Consider the following 16,282-nt stretch of genomic DNA (forward strand, 5'->3'; position numbering starts at 1 on the left):
AGGCTGAAGTAAGACTTGGAACACATTGTGTTTCCAGTGCCATAAGGTTCTCACTTTATCAGTACTGCAATAGTATCTAGTAACAGAAATGGAAAAACATTGACTGTGGGAAATAGAAACTGAAGACAAGGTGGGTGAAGACATGGTTTGGGGGAACCCCATGGAAACATGCACCGTTTTTCTCACCCACTATAGGTAGAGTGGCATGGTGGATTTGTATTATGGGGTTTGTCCTGGGACAGTGTTGACAGTAGAACGTGTCAGACCTAGGCTAGAATATAGAAGATATGGGGGAAGTTAAATCAACAAACCTTATCAACACCCCATACTGCCTATCACTTTTTGAACACCTGCTGGTCTCCCCCTCTTTCTCCCCTCTATCCCTTAATATCTCTCTCCGCTCTCTACAACATATAATCTCTCATTTCCAAGACATAGCCTACAAAGTGCTTAATGGAGCATGGCCTCTAAGGTCTGGGGCCAACGATGGGAAAATATGGCCCCCAGGCTTTGGGGAAACAAAGCTGGATGCAATGATGTGGGAGTGTTGAGCTGATTTTGCGCCCAGCACCGCATTAGTGGGCCTTGGGTAGTTTGGGTAGAGAGAAGGCCTCTGTCCCCAAAGAAGGAGCATGTCACAACGGGGTACAATTTGCTCCTCAAACTACTGGTCTAGCGTCTCCATGGAAACAGCCCTCAGACAGGACTGAAAGAGGCATACTTAACAGATTTGGTTCATGTTTAAATGTTTACCTTTGGTTTGGTGGTTAGATACTTTGGAGGCATATTTCGTTTGACTATTGCTAATACAGACAGTGTATGTTCACCTGGTTTGTTAGGTGTCAAAATGAGTTCCAAAGGAACCGAGGTGATCTTATTCACACACACACACACAGTGGCTCTCTCTTTCTCCATCCAACCATTGCATCTCTGTTAACTGTGTGTGTCACAGGTTTGTATGTGGCCATGGGGCAGAAGATTTGGCATCGGTAGAATAAAGCATTGAATGCAAAAACTCAAAAGTGGAAAATAATTAATGACGGATGTAGTCTGTGGGTTAAGACAGGAAATAACCCAACCTCTCAGTTCCAACCTTTCTTTCTCCGCAAACTCTTAGTGCTCATTGTGCACGCACAGTGTAATCAGAAGTAAAGTGCAGACAACCGGTTTGCCAGTCGAAGTTGTCATTTAAAACCCCTATAATCTCCCTAGATGCTTTATGTTGAGGAACCTTCCCCTGGACCTTGCCCCCCCCTGAGACACCACCCACAAACCCTAGCACTCAGCCATCTCCTTTTTCCATTTGGAATGGAGCCGGGAATCCCATCTCGATGCTGGGAATAGATAATGGATAGGGAATGCCTTCATGAAAGAGGCGCGCTCCACGCCCTGATTGCCTGACATACTTTGACAATTAGACAGTCCTCTTTGGGTTAAAATGTCACCTCATAAAAATGAAGTGCTTTGTGTGTATGGTGTCTGGGATAGAAGGCAGTTGACACAGCCAGGGATGCCGTTGTCTGTGTGGGTTGGTGTCTTGCCTTGTGTGTGCCAACACTGCCTCACAATGGTATAGTGAGTGATCGACGGCAGAATAATAAAACCAATGCATTTGTAATGAAGAGCATTATAAACCACGGATATACCACATGCAAAGAAGGCAAATGTAACCAGAGATTCAGACAAAGGTGCTCATCTACATATGCATGTTTCTATTTTACAGGCCACTAGTTAGGAGTGATTTATAAACTGGTAATAATCTCAACCTAATTATGGACTGATAATTTTGTATGTGAAGTTTGTAGTTTGTATAAGTTTAAGTTTATATATAGTACATCTGAGACATATCTGTACTTAAGCATCTGCATTTAAGTCTGTATGGGTGGACAACAACATCAACAGTCTGTGTATGGGTGGACAACAACACCAACAGTCTGTATGTGTGGACAACAACACCAACAGTCTGTATGGGTGGACAACAACACCAACAGTCTGTGTATGGGTGGACAACACCACCAACAGTCTGTGTATGGGTGGACAACACCACCAACAGTCTGTGTATGGGTGGACAACACCACCAACAGTCTGTGTATGGGTGGACAACACCACCAACAGTCTGTGTATGGGTGGACAACACCAACAGTCTGTGTATGGGTGGACAACACCAACAGTCTGTATGGGTGGACAACACCACCAACAGTCTGTGTATGGGTGGACAACACCACCAACAGTCTGTGTATGGGTGGACAACACCACCAACAGTCTGTGTATGTGTGGACAACACCACCAACAGTCTGTATGGGTGGACAACACCACCAATAGTCTGTGTATGGGTGGACAACAACACCAACAGTCTGTATGGGTGGACAACAACACCAACAGTCTGTGTATGGGGTGGACAACACCACCAACAGTCTGTGTATGGGTGGACAACACCACCAACAGTCTGTGTATGGGGTGGACAACAACACCAACAGTCTGTGTATGGGTGGACAACACCACCAACAGTCTGTGTATGGGTGGACAACACCACCAACAGTCTGTGTATGGGTGGACAACACCACCAACAGTCTGTGTATGGGTGGACAACACCAACAGTCTGTATGGGTGGACAACACCACCAACAGTCTGTGTATGGGTGGACAACACCACCAACAGTCTGTGTATGGGTGGACAACACCACCAACAGTCTGTGTATGTGTGGACAACAACACCAACAGTCTGTATGTGTGGACAACACCACCAACAGTCTGTATGGGTGGACAACACCACCAATAGTCTGTGTATGGGTGGACAACAACACCAACAGTCTGTATGGGTGGACAACAACACCAACAGTCTGTGTATGGGGTGGACAACACCACCAACAGTCTGTGTATGGGTGGACAACACCACCAACAGTCTGTGTATGGGGTGGACAACAACACCAACAGTCTGTGTATGGGTGGACAACACCACCAACAGTCTGTGTATGGGTGGACAACACCACCAACAGTCTGTGTATGGGTGGACAACACCACCAACAGTCTGTGTATGGGTGGACAACACCAACAGTCTGTATGGGTGGACAACACCACCAACAGTCTGTGTATGGGTGGACAACACCACCAACAGTCTGTGTATGGGTGGACAACACCACCAACAGTCTGTGTATGTGTGGACAACAACACCAACAGTCTGTATGTGTGGACAACAACACCAACAGTCTGTATGGGTGGACAACACCACCAATAGTCTGTGTATGGGTGGACAACAACACCAACAGTCTGTATGGGTGGACAACAACACCAACAGTCTGTGTATGGGGTGGACAACACCACCAACAGTCTGTGTATGGGTGGACAACACCACCAACAGTCTGTGTATGGGGTGGACAACAACACCAACAGTCTGTGTATGGGGTGGACAACAACACCAACAGTCTGTGTATGGGTGGACAACACCACCAACAGTCTGTGTATGGGTGGACAACACCACCAACAGTCTGTGTATGGGTGGACAACACCAACATCAATGTCTTATTTTATTTGAGTGTACAAAACCTTGTTCATCTCCCTTTTTCTCCTTTGTCGCTCCTAGCATTTATCCAAGGGAGTGCACTATCGCTGGGGGATGTTTGCACCCAACGGACTTGCCCTGGATGACATCAGCGAGATGGTGGATGCAGGAAAGGTACTGTTCAATCTTAGCGTTTCTTTCTCAGTTGAGCCACCAGCTGTTTTCCCTTTTATAATAGTAATCAAGCTGAATAACAGGTGCTGAAAGCATCCTGACTGAATGGTTATTGGTATAATAATAAACGATGCAACCGTCCAAGAAATGTTGAGTACTTACAAAGACTAACAGAGAATGTGACGGTTCATGGTCTTTGGATTTGATGAAAACCTCTGTTCCACTTGATTTGTAACCTGACTTTTGTAATCTGAATCAAACTAAGAGAAATTGAAATGTTGAAGGAATTAACAGAATTGAACCACGTTCTTTATATGCCAGTTTTGGCCTTGGCAAAACACTTACTGCCAAATACGGTCTCTCACAACAACAAGGAAGTTGATTTGTTAGAATGCTAATGACTAAACACAATTTGAAGTCAAATTCTCAAATTTTACTGTAGAATATACATTATTTATAGTCCATGAAATCAAAGTCCAGTAGGCTGAGTTGGCTGCCAGAAACATATAGTTTGATGACGACGCCCTTCTGTGGCTGAAGCTTCAGTGTTTCCATGGAGTTGGGGCCCAGGCAGTCCAAACTCGAGCTGGTCACAATCCAGGAAGTGGACACAGCCCCAAGAGCATAGGAATGCCAGGATGGGGGTGATGGCAGGGCTGGGTAAACGGTGGAGAAGGGGATGGAGGAAGTGTTGGAAGTTGAAGCTGCCAAAAAGGAGGGTTTCCTCTCTAGACCGGGAGTGACTGAGGGAGCAGAAGAGATCCAAGCTGGAGCTTTTGAGTTTCCCCTTTTTCCCCTGTGGATCCCCCTGTCCATTTGGTCTGGTCTGATCATGTGCCCTGCCCTCTACAGACATGCTCTGTGAAGGGCTGAGTTCTTTGCTGTATTTGACAACAGGTGTCATCACCAGAAACATGAGCAGCCTCTGCAATGAATCACCACTACCCACCATCAGACTCTGCAAAATGTCTCCCTGGAGTGTTTGCATGTGTCTCCATGGCAGGAAGTGATTTGTGTGTGGTGGCAGTGACCTCACATCTAAATCCACCAATGAGATGTTGGGAGCCCCTCGGGGCAGGTAGAGACTCCTGTCTTTCTCTTCATCACTTTCCTGTCATCATCCTCTGAACTGAACTCCTAGACCACAACTCTCCGGAATCTGACCCCCTTACCCCAAGGGACTTCAGGTAGGGCATACTGATTGTTTTATTTAACCTTTATTTAGCTAGGCAAGTCAGTTAAGAACAAATTATTATTTACAATGACGGCCTACCCCGGCCAAACCTGGACGACGCTGGGCCAATTGTGCGCCACCCGGAAGGGGTGGATGTGATGCAGCCTGGATTCGAACCTCTTGCACTGAGATGCAGTGCCTTAGACCTCTGCGCCACTTGGGAGCCCCCTGGTCTGGCGCACTCTATGTCCATGAAGGAGACTGGCTGCAGGGCGGAAGAACAGTGTCCTCTGTCACCAAAGAAGATGTGGCAGAACTGGCCGAGGGCTCCTATGATGACTATAGTGGCGCTATAGTCTGGTTTGGGCTTCAGCATCAACAGTGGGTCTCAGAACCACCCAGACTGATTTAAGAGCCTGGGGCCTGCGCTTGCCGCCATGCTGCTGTAACCGGGATCACTATTCCCATACGAAGGCATTCTGAATGACGGATAGGTGAAGGCTATTGACTTGGTGAGGAGTGGAGCTATGTGTAACTCCGAATGTAGCAGTTTTCTCTCAGAGGGAAGGAAATTGATCTGTAAAACTGGCCCCGCTTCAGAACACTTATTTGTGTTATCACACAGTGCCATATCATAGCCTGGCTCTATACTATTGTATTTAAAACATTTTATTTCAATTTAACCTTCATTTAACTAGGCAAGTCAGTTAAGAACAAAGTCTTATTTACAATGACGGCCCACACCGGCCAAACCCAGATGAAGCTGGGCCAATTGTGAGCCTCCCTATGGGAGGACTCCCAATCATGGCCAGTTGTGATACAACCCGGGATCGATCCAGGGATCGAGCCAGGGTCTGTAGTGACGACTCTAGCACTGAGATGCATTGCCTTAAAATGCTGCGCTATTCGGGAGCCCTCGTAGCATCAGTTTTACTGCACTTTTAGGCTTTAAAGTATGTCAGCTATACAATGAAAGTGGGACCAGTACTCCAGGTCAAGGCATAGCATCATATTGTAGGTCTATTTCATGTGCCGCAAGAAAGCATGTGTGAATACCTTTCAAATGTTGTTGTGATATAGTGTTGTGTAATTGAAAATGGAACAAATAGTGTTTTCTCATTGCAATTTTATTCCGCAAAAGGGAAGTACAAATCATGACAAAAGGCTCAAACAGGAATAGTCAATTCAGTAGGAGTTGCCAGTTGGGCATCTGGCCAAGACACAGGGGTTAACACCCCCTAGTCCCTACTCTTGGTGAATGTTCCATGGGATCCTCAGTGGCCATTGTCAAGACTCTGGCCAGTATCATTTACAGCATCTGAAAGAGAAAGCATCCAATAGATTTGGTTTGGAAAAATATGCCAACATTTATAGCTGTATATAAAACATTGAATATTACCAACCTGGCCTCTGGAAATTCTAAAGATTTGGTACATAAATCTGTTCCCCTCTATTTAGTATGATACATTACTTTACGACCAACTCAGTGGCCTTGTGTTTAGTGTCCGCCCTGAGATTGGAAGGTTGGGAGTTCGATGCCCGGCCGAGTCATACCAAAGACAGTAAAAATGTGAACCAATCCGTCTTTGCTTGGCACTCAGCGTTAAGGATATAGATTGGGGGAAAGGCCCTATGATAGACTAGTGTCCTGTAGGGGGCTGTACTTGTACTTCAAGCTACCTCACGCTACAGAATTAAAAGATGGGCTTCTCCTACGCTGCTGCTAAATTGATTATTGATTCGATTTATTACTACCACTATGCTGCTGTTCATTGATTATTGATTGCCATCAACATTAGTATCTATCGACACTGAACAAAAAATATAAACGCAACATGTAAAGTGTTGGTCCCATGTTTCATGAGCTGAAATGAAAGATCCAAGAAATGCTTTCAAATTGTGTGCACAAATTTGTTTAAATCCCTGTTAGTGAGCATTTCTCCTTTGCCAAGATAATCCATCTACCTGACAGGTGTGGCATATCAAGAAGCTGATTAAACGGCATGATCATTACACAGGTGCAGCTTGTGCTGGGGACAATAAAAGGCTTTTCTAAAATGTGCAGTTTTGTCACACAACACAATGCCACAGATGTCTCAAGTTTTGAGGGAGCTTGCAATTGGCATGCTGACTGCAGGAATGTCCACCAGAGCTGTTGCCAGAGAATTTCATGTTCATTTCTCTACCGTAAGCCGCCTCCAATGTTGTTTTTAGAAGATTTGGCAGTACGTCCAACCAGCCTCACAAGACCTGGCATTGTGTGGGCGAGCGGTTTGCTGATGTCAACGTTGTGAACAGAGTGCCCCATGGTGGTGTTGGGGTTATGGTATGGGCACACATACAGTGGGGCAAAAAAGTATTTAGTCAGCCACCAATTGTGCAAGTTCTCCCACTTAAAAAGATGAGGCCTGTAATTTTCATCATAGGTATACTTCAACTATGACAGACAAAATGAGAAAAAAGAAAAATCCAGAAAATCACATTATAGGATTTTTTATGAATTTATTTGCAAATTATGGTGGAAAATAAGTCAAATAAATTGGTCATAAAATTTAATTTGATCTTCATCTAAGTCACAACAATAGACAAACACAGTCTGCTTAAACTAACACTCAAACAATTATACGTTTTCATGTCTTTATTGAACACACAGTGTAAACATTCAAAGTGCAGGCTGTAAAAAGTATGTGAACCCTTGGATTTAATAACTGGTTGGACCTCCTTTGGCAGCAATAACCTCAACCAAAAGTTTTCTATAGTTGCGGATCAGAACTGCACAACGGTCAGGGGGGATTTTGGACTGTTCCTCTTTACAAATTTGTTTCAGCTCAGCAATATTCTTGGGATGTCGAGGTCATGCCACAGCATCTCAATCGGGTTGAGGTCAGGACTCCAGAAGGCGTATTTTCTTCTGTTGAAGTCATTCTGTTGTTGATTTACTTCTGTGTTTTGGGTTGTCCTGTTGAGCTTCAACTGGTGGAAAGATAGGGAAGTCAGTTGTACAACTGAATGCATTCAACTGAAATGTGTCTTCCGCATTTAACCCAACCCCTCTGAATCAGAGAGGTGCAGAGGGCTGCCTTAAACGACATCCACGTCTTCGGCGCCCAGGGAACAATGGGTTAAATGCCTTGATCAGGGGAAGAACGACCAATTTTTTAAAAATTTACCTTGCCAGCTTGGGGATTCGATCCAGCAACCTTTCGGCTCTCTTCACCATACTTTACAGTTGGGATGAGGTTTTGACGTTGGTGTGCTGTACCTTTTTTTCCTCCACAAATAGTGTTGGGTGTTCCTTCCAAACAACTCAAATTTAGTTTAATCTGTCCAAATAATATTTTGCCAGTAGCCCTGTGGAACATCCAGGTGCTCTTCTGTGAACTTCAGACGTGCAGCAATGTTTTTTTTGGACAGCAGTGGCTTCTTCCGTGTTGTCCTCCAATTTACACCATTCTTGTTTAGTGTTTACATATCGTAGAATCATCAACAGAGATGTTAGCATGTTCCAGAGATTTCTGTAAGTCTTTAGCTGACTGACTGACTCTAGGATTCTTCTTAACCTCAATGAGCATTCTGCGTTGTGCTCTTGCAATCATCTTTGCAGGATGGCCACTCCTAGGGAGAGTAGCAACAGTGCTGAACTTTCTCCATTTATAGATAATTTCTTACCGTGGACTGATGAACATCAAGGCTTTTAGAGATACTTTTCTAACCCTTTCCAGCTTTATGCAAGTCAACAATTCTTAATATTAAGGTCTTCTGAGATCTCTTTTGTTCGAGGCATGGTTCACATCAGGCAATGCTTCTTATGAATAGCAAACTCAAATTTTGTGAGTGTTTTGTATAGGGCTGGGCAGCTCTAGCCAACATCTCCAGTCTCGTCTCATTGATTGGACTCCAGGTTAGCTTTTGGAGAAGTCATTAGCCCAGGGGTTCACATACTTTTCCCAACCTACACTGTGAATGTTTAAATGATGTATTGAATATAGACAAGAAAAATACAATAATCTGTGTGTTATTAGTTTAAGTGTTTGTCTATTTTATGACCAATTTATGCAGAAATCCAGGTCATTCCAAATGGTTCACATACTGTTTATTGCCACTGTATATATTACCATTAGTATATTACCTTAAGTATTTATGTATTCCTGCTACTAGTCACTTTTCATCCATGTTTACATGTAAATCCGCCTATCACGCCTACACTGACACTCTTGCACAATACACACACCCACCACCTATGCTGCTGCCATAAAGTTTACTCTTATTATTATGATTTCTCCTGCTACCAGTTACTTTCTCCTACACTATATATATACATGTACATATCTACACTATATACAAAAGTATGCGGACACCCCTTCAAATGAGTGGATTTGGCTATTTCAGCCACACCTGTTGCTGACAGGTGTATAAAATCGAGCACACACTCATGCAATCGCCATAGACAAACATTGGCAGTAGAATGGCTTAACTGAAGTGCTCAGTGACTTTCAACGTAGCACCGTCATAGGATGCCACCTTTCCAACAAGTGAGTTTGTCAAATGTCTGCCCTGCTAGAGCTGCCCCGGTCAACTGTAAGTGCTGTTATTTTGAAGTGGAAATGTCTAGGAGCAACAACGGCTCGGTAGGCCACATTAGCTCACAGAATGGCACCGTCGAGTGCGGAAGTGCGTATCATGTAAAAATCGTCCAAGCTGCCCCTGGAAGGAACTAGAACTGTTTGTCGGGAGCTTCATGAAATGGTTCTCCATGGCCGAGCAGCCGCACACAAGCCTAAGATCACCATGCTCAATGTCAAGTGTCAGCTGGAGTGGTGTAAAGCTCGCCGCCGTAAGACTCTGGAGCAGTGGAAACGCGTTCTCTGGAGTGATGAATCACGCTTCACCCATCTGGCAGTCCGACGGACGAATCTGGGTTTGGCGGATGCCAGGAGAACACTACCAGCCCAAATGCATAGTGCCAACTGTAAAGTTTGGTGGAGGAGGAATAATGGTCTCGGGCTATTTTTCATGGTTTCGGGCTAGGCCCCTTAGTTCCAGTGAAGGGAAATCGTAACGCCACAACAAATACTTTACTTGTATCATCGCGCTCTAGCATCTCCTTGTGGCGGCCCTGGCGCCTGAAGGCTGACCTTGGTCGTCAGGTGAGCAGTGTTTCCTTTGACCCATTAGTGCCGCTGGCTTCCGGGTTAAGCAGGCGGGTGTTAAGAAGCGCGGTTTGGCGTGTCATGTTTTGGAGGACGCCTGACTCAACCTTTGCCTCCCTGGCCCGTTGGGGTTTGCAACGATGAGACAAGATCAAAATTGGGGAGAAAAGGGGGATAAAATACAACAAAAAATAAATGGTTTGTCGAGATCGGTGTGGAAGAACTTGACTGGCCTGAACAGATCCCTGACCTCAAATCCATCTGACACCTTTGGAACGAATTGGAATGCCGACTGCGAGGCAGGCCTAAAACTCAACATCAGTGACCGACCTCACCAATGTTCTTGTGGCTGAATGGAAGCAAGTCCCTGTTCCAACATCTAGTGGAAAGCCTTCCCAGAAGAGTAGAGGCTGTTATAGCAGCCAAGGGGGGACAAACTCCATATTAATGCCATGATTTTGGAATGAGATGTTCATTGAGCAGATGTCCACATACTTTTGGTCTTGTACTGTACCTCAAATACACCAATCCCTTTTTATTTAACCTTTATTTAACTAGGCAAGTCGGTTAAGAACAAATTCTTATTTACAATGACGGCCTACTGGGGAACAGTGGGTTTAACTGCCTTGTTCAGGGGTAGAACAACATGTTTACCTTGTTGCTGGTTGAATCCCCGAGCTGACCTTTCGGTAACTGGCCCAACGCTCTAACCAACGCTCCACCTGCCGTGCCAAATTTACCCTGAGCTTCCTCTCTTATTTCTTGTGTATTTGTCAGTGGATTAAAAAGTATCCAATTGTCATACTTGAGTAAAAGTATAGATACCTTAATAGAAAATTACTCAAGTAAAAGTGAAAGTAACCCAGTAAAATACTACTTGAGTAACAGTCTAAAAGTATTTGGTTTTAAGTATACTTAAGTATCAAAAGTACAGGTATAAATCATTTACAATTCCTTATATTAGCAGACCACCATTTTCTTGTTTTTAGCCAGGTCACACTCCAACTCAGACATTATTTACAAAATATTAATTTGTGTTTAGTGAGTCTGCCTGGCCAGAGGCAATAGGCATGACCACGTGTTCTCTTGATAATTGCTTGAATTTGACAATTTTCCTGTCCTGCTAAGCATTCAAACTGTAAAAACTACTTTTGGTTGTCAGGGAAAATGTATGGAGTAAAAAAAATCTAGGAATATACTACAGTATAAATAGTAAAGTACAGATACCCAAAAAAACTACATAAGTAGTACTTTAAAGTAGTTTTTACTTAAGTAGTTATCTTTTCCTCATTAGTTATACTTTTAAAAATATTAAATACGGCATTGTTGGTTACTGCTTGCAAGTTAAGTATTTCACTGTACTTGAGCATGTGACAAATAAAACGTGCCCCTGTGAGATGTTCCGGCTTGCACAAACCACGGCTCGTGCAATGCTATTTACGTTACATTACGTTATGAATGGAATAGTGGTCAATGCAATATACAAAAGCATACGAATTGGATGGTGTATCTTATCATACGTCTTGGGAGGACCAATAGCAATATCTCCGAGACCAAATTGCTGGTTGCGTCTAACAACAAAGAAGAATTACGGTGAGAATGTACGTAAAACGTTGGAATGAAAACGACAAAAGGTTAGAAGAATTGAAAGGTGAATTGGGTCAAGGTTAGGGGAAGGGTTAGCTAAAATGCTACACTTGTCCCGGACGCACCTCGAACACGCAACCTGTGGGTTGCTACTCGGTCGTAGTATACGCCTGCCACCCCCACCAGTCATCCACCCCGACCAACCTCCACTAAGTAATCTTCTGTTTTTAGTTTTTAGTAACGATACAAAACGTTCCATATACTTATTTGAGGAGCAAGATGTACGTAAAATAGCAAACGTGAGTCCTGTCTGATATTACTGCTATGGATACAGTAATTGGAATGTATTTGAAATTCATAATGGGACGCTGCATTTCTGATTTATCAAGTCAGTTTGGGTCATTGATAAACTTACACATTCGGCCATGTACATCCCATTTTTCCAATGTTAGTACCACCAGAAGCAAGGCACAAACGAAGGTTTCTGCACCCGCCCCCACTAATGAAACATAAGTGTAGAGATGCAGATGACTCTTGTATTCCACCTGGAATTACCAGAAAAATGTCAATCTCATTATTTCCTACCATTATAGCACATTTTTATCCATTTTTAAAAATCGTTTTTACAGTTTATAGTTTTTACATTTGACAAAAACAGTTCAACAGTTTATTTTGCTGTTCAACTGTATAAGCATAGCTGAGTTAGAGGAGCTGTTGCACATATACGGCCTTTTTAAGAATGAATTTGATTTGACTTACAAGCAATGACTAAAAGAGCCACTAGCATGAAGATCATCAGGCAGTTCATGGTCTTTGATTTGATGAATATGACCCTCCGTTTAGAAGAATGCAACGAAGCTGAATTGCAAATGTATTTTCCAATCTCTGTTGTCCTTTCATGACCTCATTTTAGTGCCATCCCTATTTAGGGGTGGAGATGATTGTGGTCCAATTGAATGAAAGAGTCTTATCTGATCAGTCAATAAACAGTAGTTGTAATATTTAACATTTCTTTCATGTTAAATATTAGCCACTGTCAGTATCGACCGATCAATTGACTGTTTGTTTCCTTCAGTTGGTATAGCCTACATTATAATTCCATTTATTTCCATTGTTTAATTTACTTTCATTTGCTGCCTCTGTTAACATGTCACTGCTGTGTGGTTGTAGCTGAGGAGCATTATAAAAAATAAATAATAAAATACATGTAGGCTGATTTCGATCTTAATGGAGCAGAGCCCAGACCAAGTCATAACTGTTTGAACCCCATGGTTAGTGCAGGCAATAGACAAGGTTATTCTACACTATTCTGCATATTATAATTCTATGCTCACTAACCTTCCAACATTACCATGGGTTGAAGAACTGAATGTGGACATTTTCAGGGTGACAAATATTCATATTTAGATGGCTTTCTTTTATTCCCTAATATTCTGAACCATACATGTAGCGGTGGGAAGTAGGGGTGCCCTAAAAAAAATATTTACCAGAAACCCATGAGGGGAATGTCTATTAAAATACTTACACCTCATGGAAGACTATTAAAGGCCTAGTACATTATTTTTTTCTCTCCAAAAAATAACATTTATTATTATTTTTTTTAATATATATATATATATACACATACATACAGTGCCTTGCGAAAGTATTCGGCCCCCTTGAACTTTGCGACCTTTTGCCACATTTCAGGCTTCAAACATAAAGATATAAAACTGTATTTTTTTGTGAAGATTCAACAACAAGTGGGACACAATCATGAAGTGGAATGACATTTATTGGATATTTCAAACTTTTTTAACAAATCAAAAACTGAAAAATTGGGCGTGCAAAATTATTCAGCCCCTTTACTTTCAGTGCAGCAAACTCTCTCCAGAAGTTCAGTGAGGATCTCTGAATGATCCAATGTTGACCTAAATGACTAATGATGATTAATGCAATCCACCTGTGTGTAATCAAGTCTCCGTATAAATGCACCTGCACTGTGATAGTCTCAGAGGTCCGTTAAAAGCGCAGAGAGCATCATGAAGAACAAGGAACACACCAGGCAGGTCCTAGATACTGTTGTGAAGAAGTTTAAAGCTGGATTTGGATACAAAAAGATTTCCCAAGCTTTAAACATCCCAAGGAGCACTGTGCAAGCGATAATATTGAAATGGAAGGGGTATCAGACCACTGCAAATCTTCCAAGACCTGGCCGTCCCTCTAAACTTTCAGCTCATACAAGGAGAAGACTGATCAGAGATGCAGCCAAGAGGCCCATGATCACTCTGGATGAACTGCAGAGATCTACAGCTGAGGTGGGAGACTCTGTCCATAGGACAACAATCAGTCGTATATTGCACAAATCTGGCCTTTATGGAAGAGTGGCAAGAAGAAAGCCATTTCTTAAAGATATCCATAAAAAGTGTTGTTTAAAGTTTGCCACAAGCCACCTGGGAGACACACCAAACATGTGGAAGAAGGTGCTCTGGTCAGATGAAACCAAAATGGAACTTTTTGGCAACAATGCAAAACGTTATGTTTGGCGTAAAAGCAACACAGCTGAACACACCATCCCCACTGTCAAACATGGTGGTGGCAGCATCATGGTTTGGGCCTGCTTTTCTTCAGCAGGGACAGGGAAGATGGTTAAAACTGAAGGGAAGATGGATGGAGCCAAATACAGGACCATTCTGGAAGAAAACCTGATGGAGTCTGCAAAAGACCTGAGACTGGGACGGAGATTTGTCTTCCAACAAGACAATGATCCAAAACATAAAGCAAAATCTACAATGGAATGGTTCAAAAATAAACATATCCAGGTGTTAGAATGGCCAAGTCAAAGTCCAGACCTGAATCCAATCGAGAATCTGTGGAAAGAACTGAAAACTGCTGTTCACAAATGCTCTCCATCCAACCTCACTGAGCTCGAGCTGTTTTGCAAGGAGGAATGGGAAAAAATGTCAGTCTCTCGATGTGCAAAACTGATAGAGACATACCCCAAGCGACTTACAGCTGTAATCGCAGCAAAAGGTGGCGCTACAAAGTATTAACTTAAGGGGGCTGAAAAATTTTGCACGCCCAATTTTTCAGTTTTTGATTTGTTAAAAAAGTTTGAAATATCCAATAAATGTCATTCCACTTCATGATTGTGTCCCACTTGTTGTTGATTCTTCACAAAAAAATACAGTTTTATATATTTATGTTTGAAGCCTGAAATGTGGCAAAAGGTCGCAAAGTTCAAGGGGGCCGAATACTTTCTCAAGGCACTGTGTGTATATATATATATATATAAAAATAAATGTTATTTTTTGGAGAGAAAAAAATAATGCACTAGGCCTTTAATAGTGTGTGTATATATATATATATATATATATATATATATACTGCTCCAAAAAATAAAGGGAACACTTAAACAACACAATGTAACTCCAAGTCAATCACACTTCTGTGAAATCAAACCGTCCACTTAGGAAGCAACACTGATTGACAATAAATTTCACATGCTGTTGTGCAAATGGAATAGACGTGGTTCTGCAGGTGGTCACCACAGACCACCTCTCAGTTCCTATGCTTCCTGGCTGATGTTTTGGTCACTTTTGAATGCTGGCGGTGCTTTCACTCTAGTGGTAGCATGAGACAGAGTCTACAACCCACACAAGAGGCTCAGGTAGTGCAGCTCATCCAGGATGGCACATCAATGCCAGCTGTGGCAAGAAGGTTTGCTGTGTCTGTCAGCGTAGTGTCCAGAGTATGGAGGCGCTACCCGGAGACAGGCCAGTACATCAGGAGACGTGGAGGAGGCCGTAGGAGGGCAACAACCCAGCAGCAGGACCGCTACCTCCGCCTTTGTGCAAGGAGGAGCAGGAGGCGCACTGCCAGAGCCCTGCAAAATGACCTCCAGCAGGCCACAAATGTGCATGTGCCTGCTCAAATGGTCAGAAACAGACTCCATGGGGTTGGTATGAGGGCCCGATGTCCACAGGTGGGGGATGTGCTTACAGCCCATAACCGTGCAGGACGTTTGGTATTTGCCAGAGAACACCAAGATTGGCAAATTCGCCACTGGCGCCCTGTGCTCTTCACAGATTAAAGCAGGTTCACACTGAGCACATGTGACAGAGTCTGGAGACGCCGTGGAGAACGTTCTGCTGCCTGCAACATCCTCCAGCATGACCGGTTTGGCGGTGGGTCAGTCATGGTGTGGGGTGGCATTTCTTTGCGGGGCCGCACAGCCCTCCATGTGCTCGCCAGAGGTAGCCTGACTGCCATTAGGTACCGAGATGAGATCCTCAGACCCCTTGTGAGACCATATGCTGGTGCGGTTGGCCCTAGGTTCCTCCTAATGCAAGACAATGCTAGACCTCATGTGGCTGGAGTGTTGTCAGCAGTTCCTGCGAGAGGAAGGCATTGATGCTATGGACTGGCCGGCCCGTTCCCCAGACCTGAATCCAATTGAGCACATCTGGGACATCATGTCTCGCTCCATCCACCAACGCCACGTTGCACCACAGACTGTCCAGAAGTTGGCGGATGCTTTAGTCCAGGTCTGGGAGGAGATCCCTCAGGAGACCATCCGCCACCTCATCAGGAGCATGCCCAGGCGTTGTAGGGAGGTCATACAGGCACGTGGGGGCCACACACACTACTGAGCCTCATTTTGACTTGTTTTAAGGACATTACATAAAAGTTGGATCAGCCTGTAGTGTGGTGGTTTTCC

The 16,282-nt window shown here is 43.6% G+C and overlaps 2 protein-coding genes across 2 annotated transcripts in view; one reads left to right on the forward strand and one right to left on the reverse strand.

The window, feature by feature from the left end:
• Positions 1–16,282, forward strand: part of rtn4ip1 (reticulon 4 interacting protein 1) — a 29,458-nt gene that overhangs the window by 10,624 nt on the left and 2,552 nt on the right. Inside the window, exon 8 of the mRNA XM_021584560.3 lies at positions 3,580–3,672. Coding sequence (XP_021440235.1) covers positions 3,580–3,672 — 93 coding nt within the window. The remainder of the gene's footprint in view (positions 1–3,579; positions 3,673–16,282) is intronic.
• On the reverse strand, positions 5,957–12,481 carry defb3 (defensin beta 3). The gene is made up of 3 exons (NM_001195183.2): positions 12,343–12,481; positions 11,999–12,128; positions 5,957–6,164 (listed from the first exon to the last, which is right to left on the reverse strand). Exons 1-3 carry the CDS (start codon positions 12,389–12,391, stop codon positions 6,152–6,154), a joined length of 192 nt encoding a protein of 63 aa, NP_001182112.2. The 5' UTR covers positions 12,392–12,481; the 3' UTR covers positions 5,957–6,151.

Source organism: Oncorhynchus mykiss, chromosome 25 (assembly GCF_057628025.1).
Source record: "Oncorhynchus mykiss isolate SJ-2025 chromosome 25, ASM5762802v1, whole genome shotgun sequence".
NCBI classification, from domain to species: Eukaryota; Metazoa; Chordata; class Actinopteri; order Salmoniformes; family Salmonidae; genus Oncorhynchus; species Oncorhynchus mykiss.

Excerpts from the sequence above, each read along its gene's own strand:
- defb3 (NM_001195183.2), bottom strand. The coding sequence starts at position 12,391 with ATGAACTGCCTGATGATCTTCATGCTAGTGGCTCTTTTAGTCATTGCT. Across the intron at positions 12,129-12,342 it reads GGCTCTTTTAGTCATTGCTT|GTGGAATACAAGAGTCATCT; the intron begins GTAAGTCAAATC and ends TGGTAATTCCAG.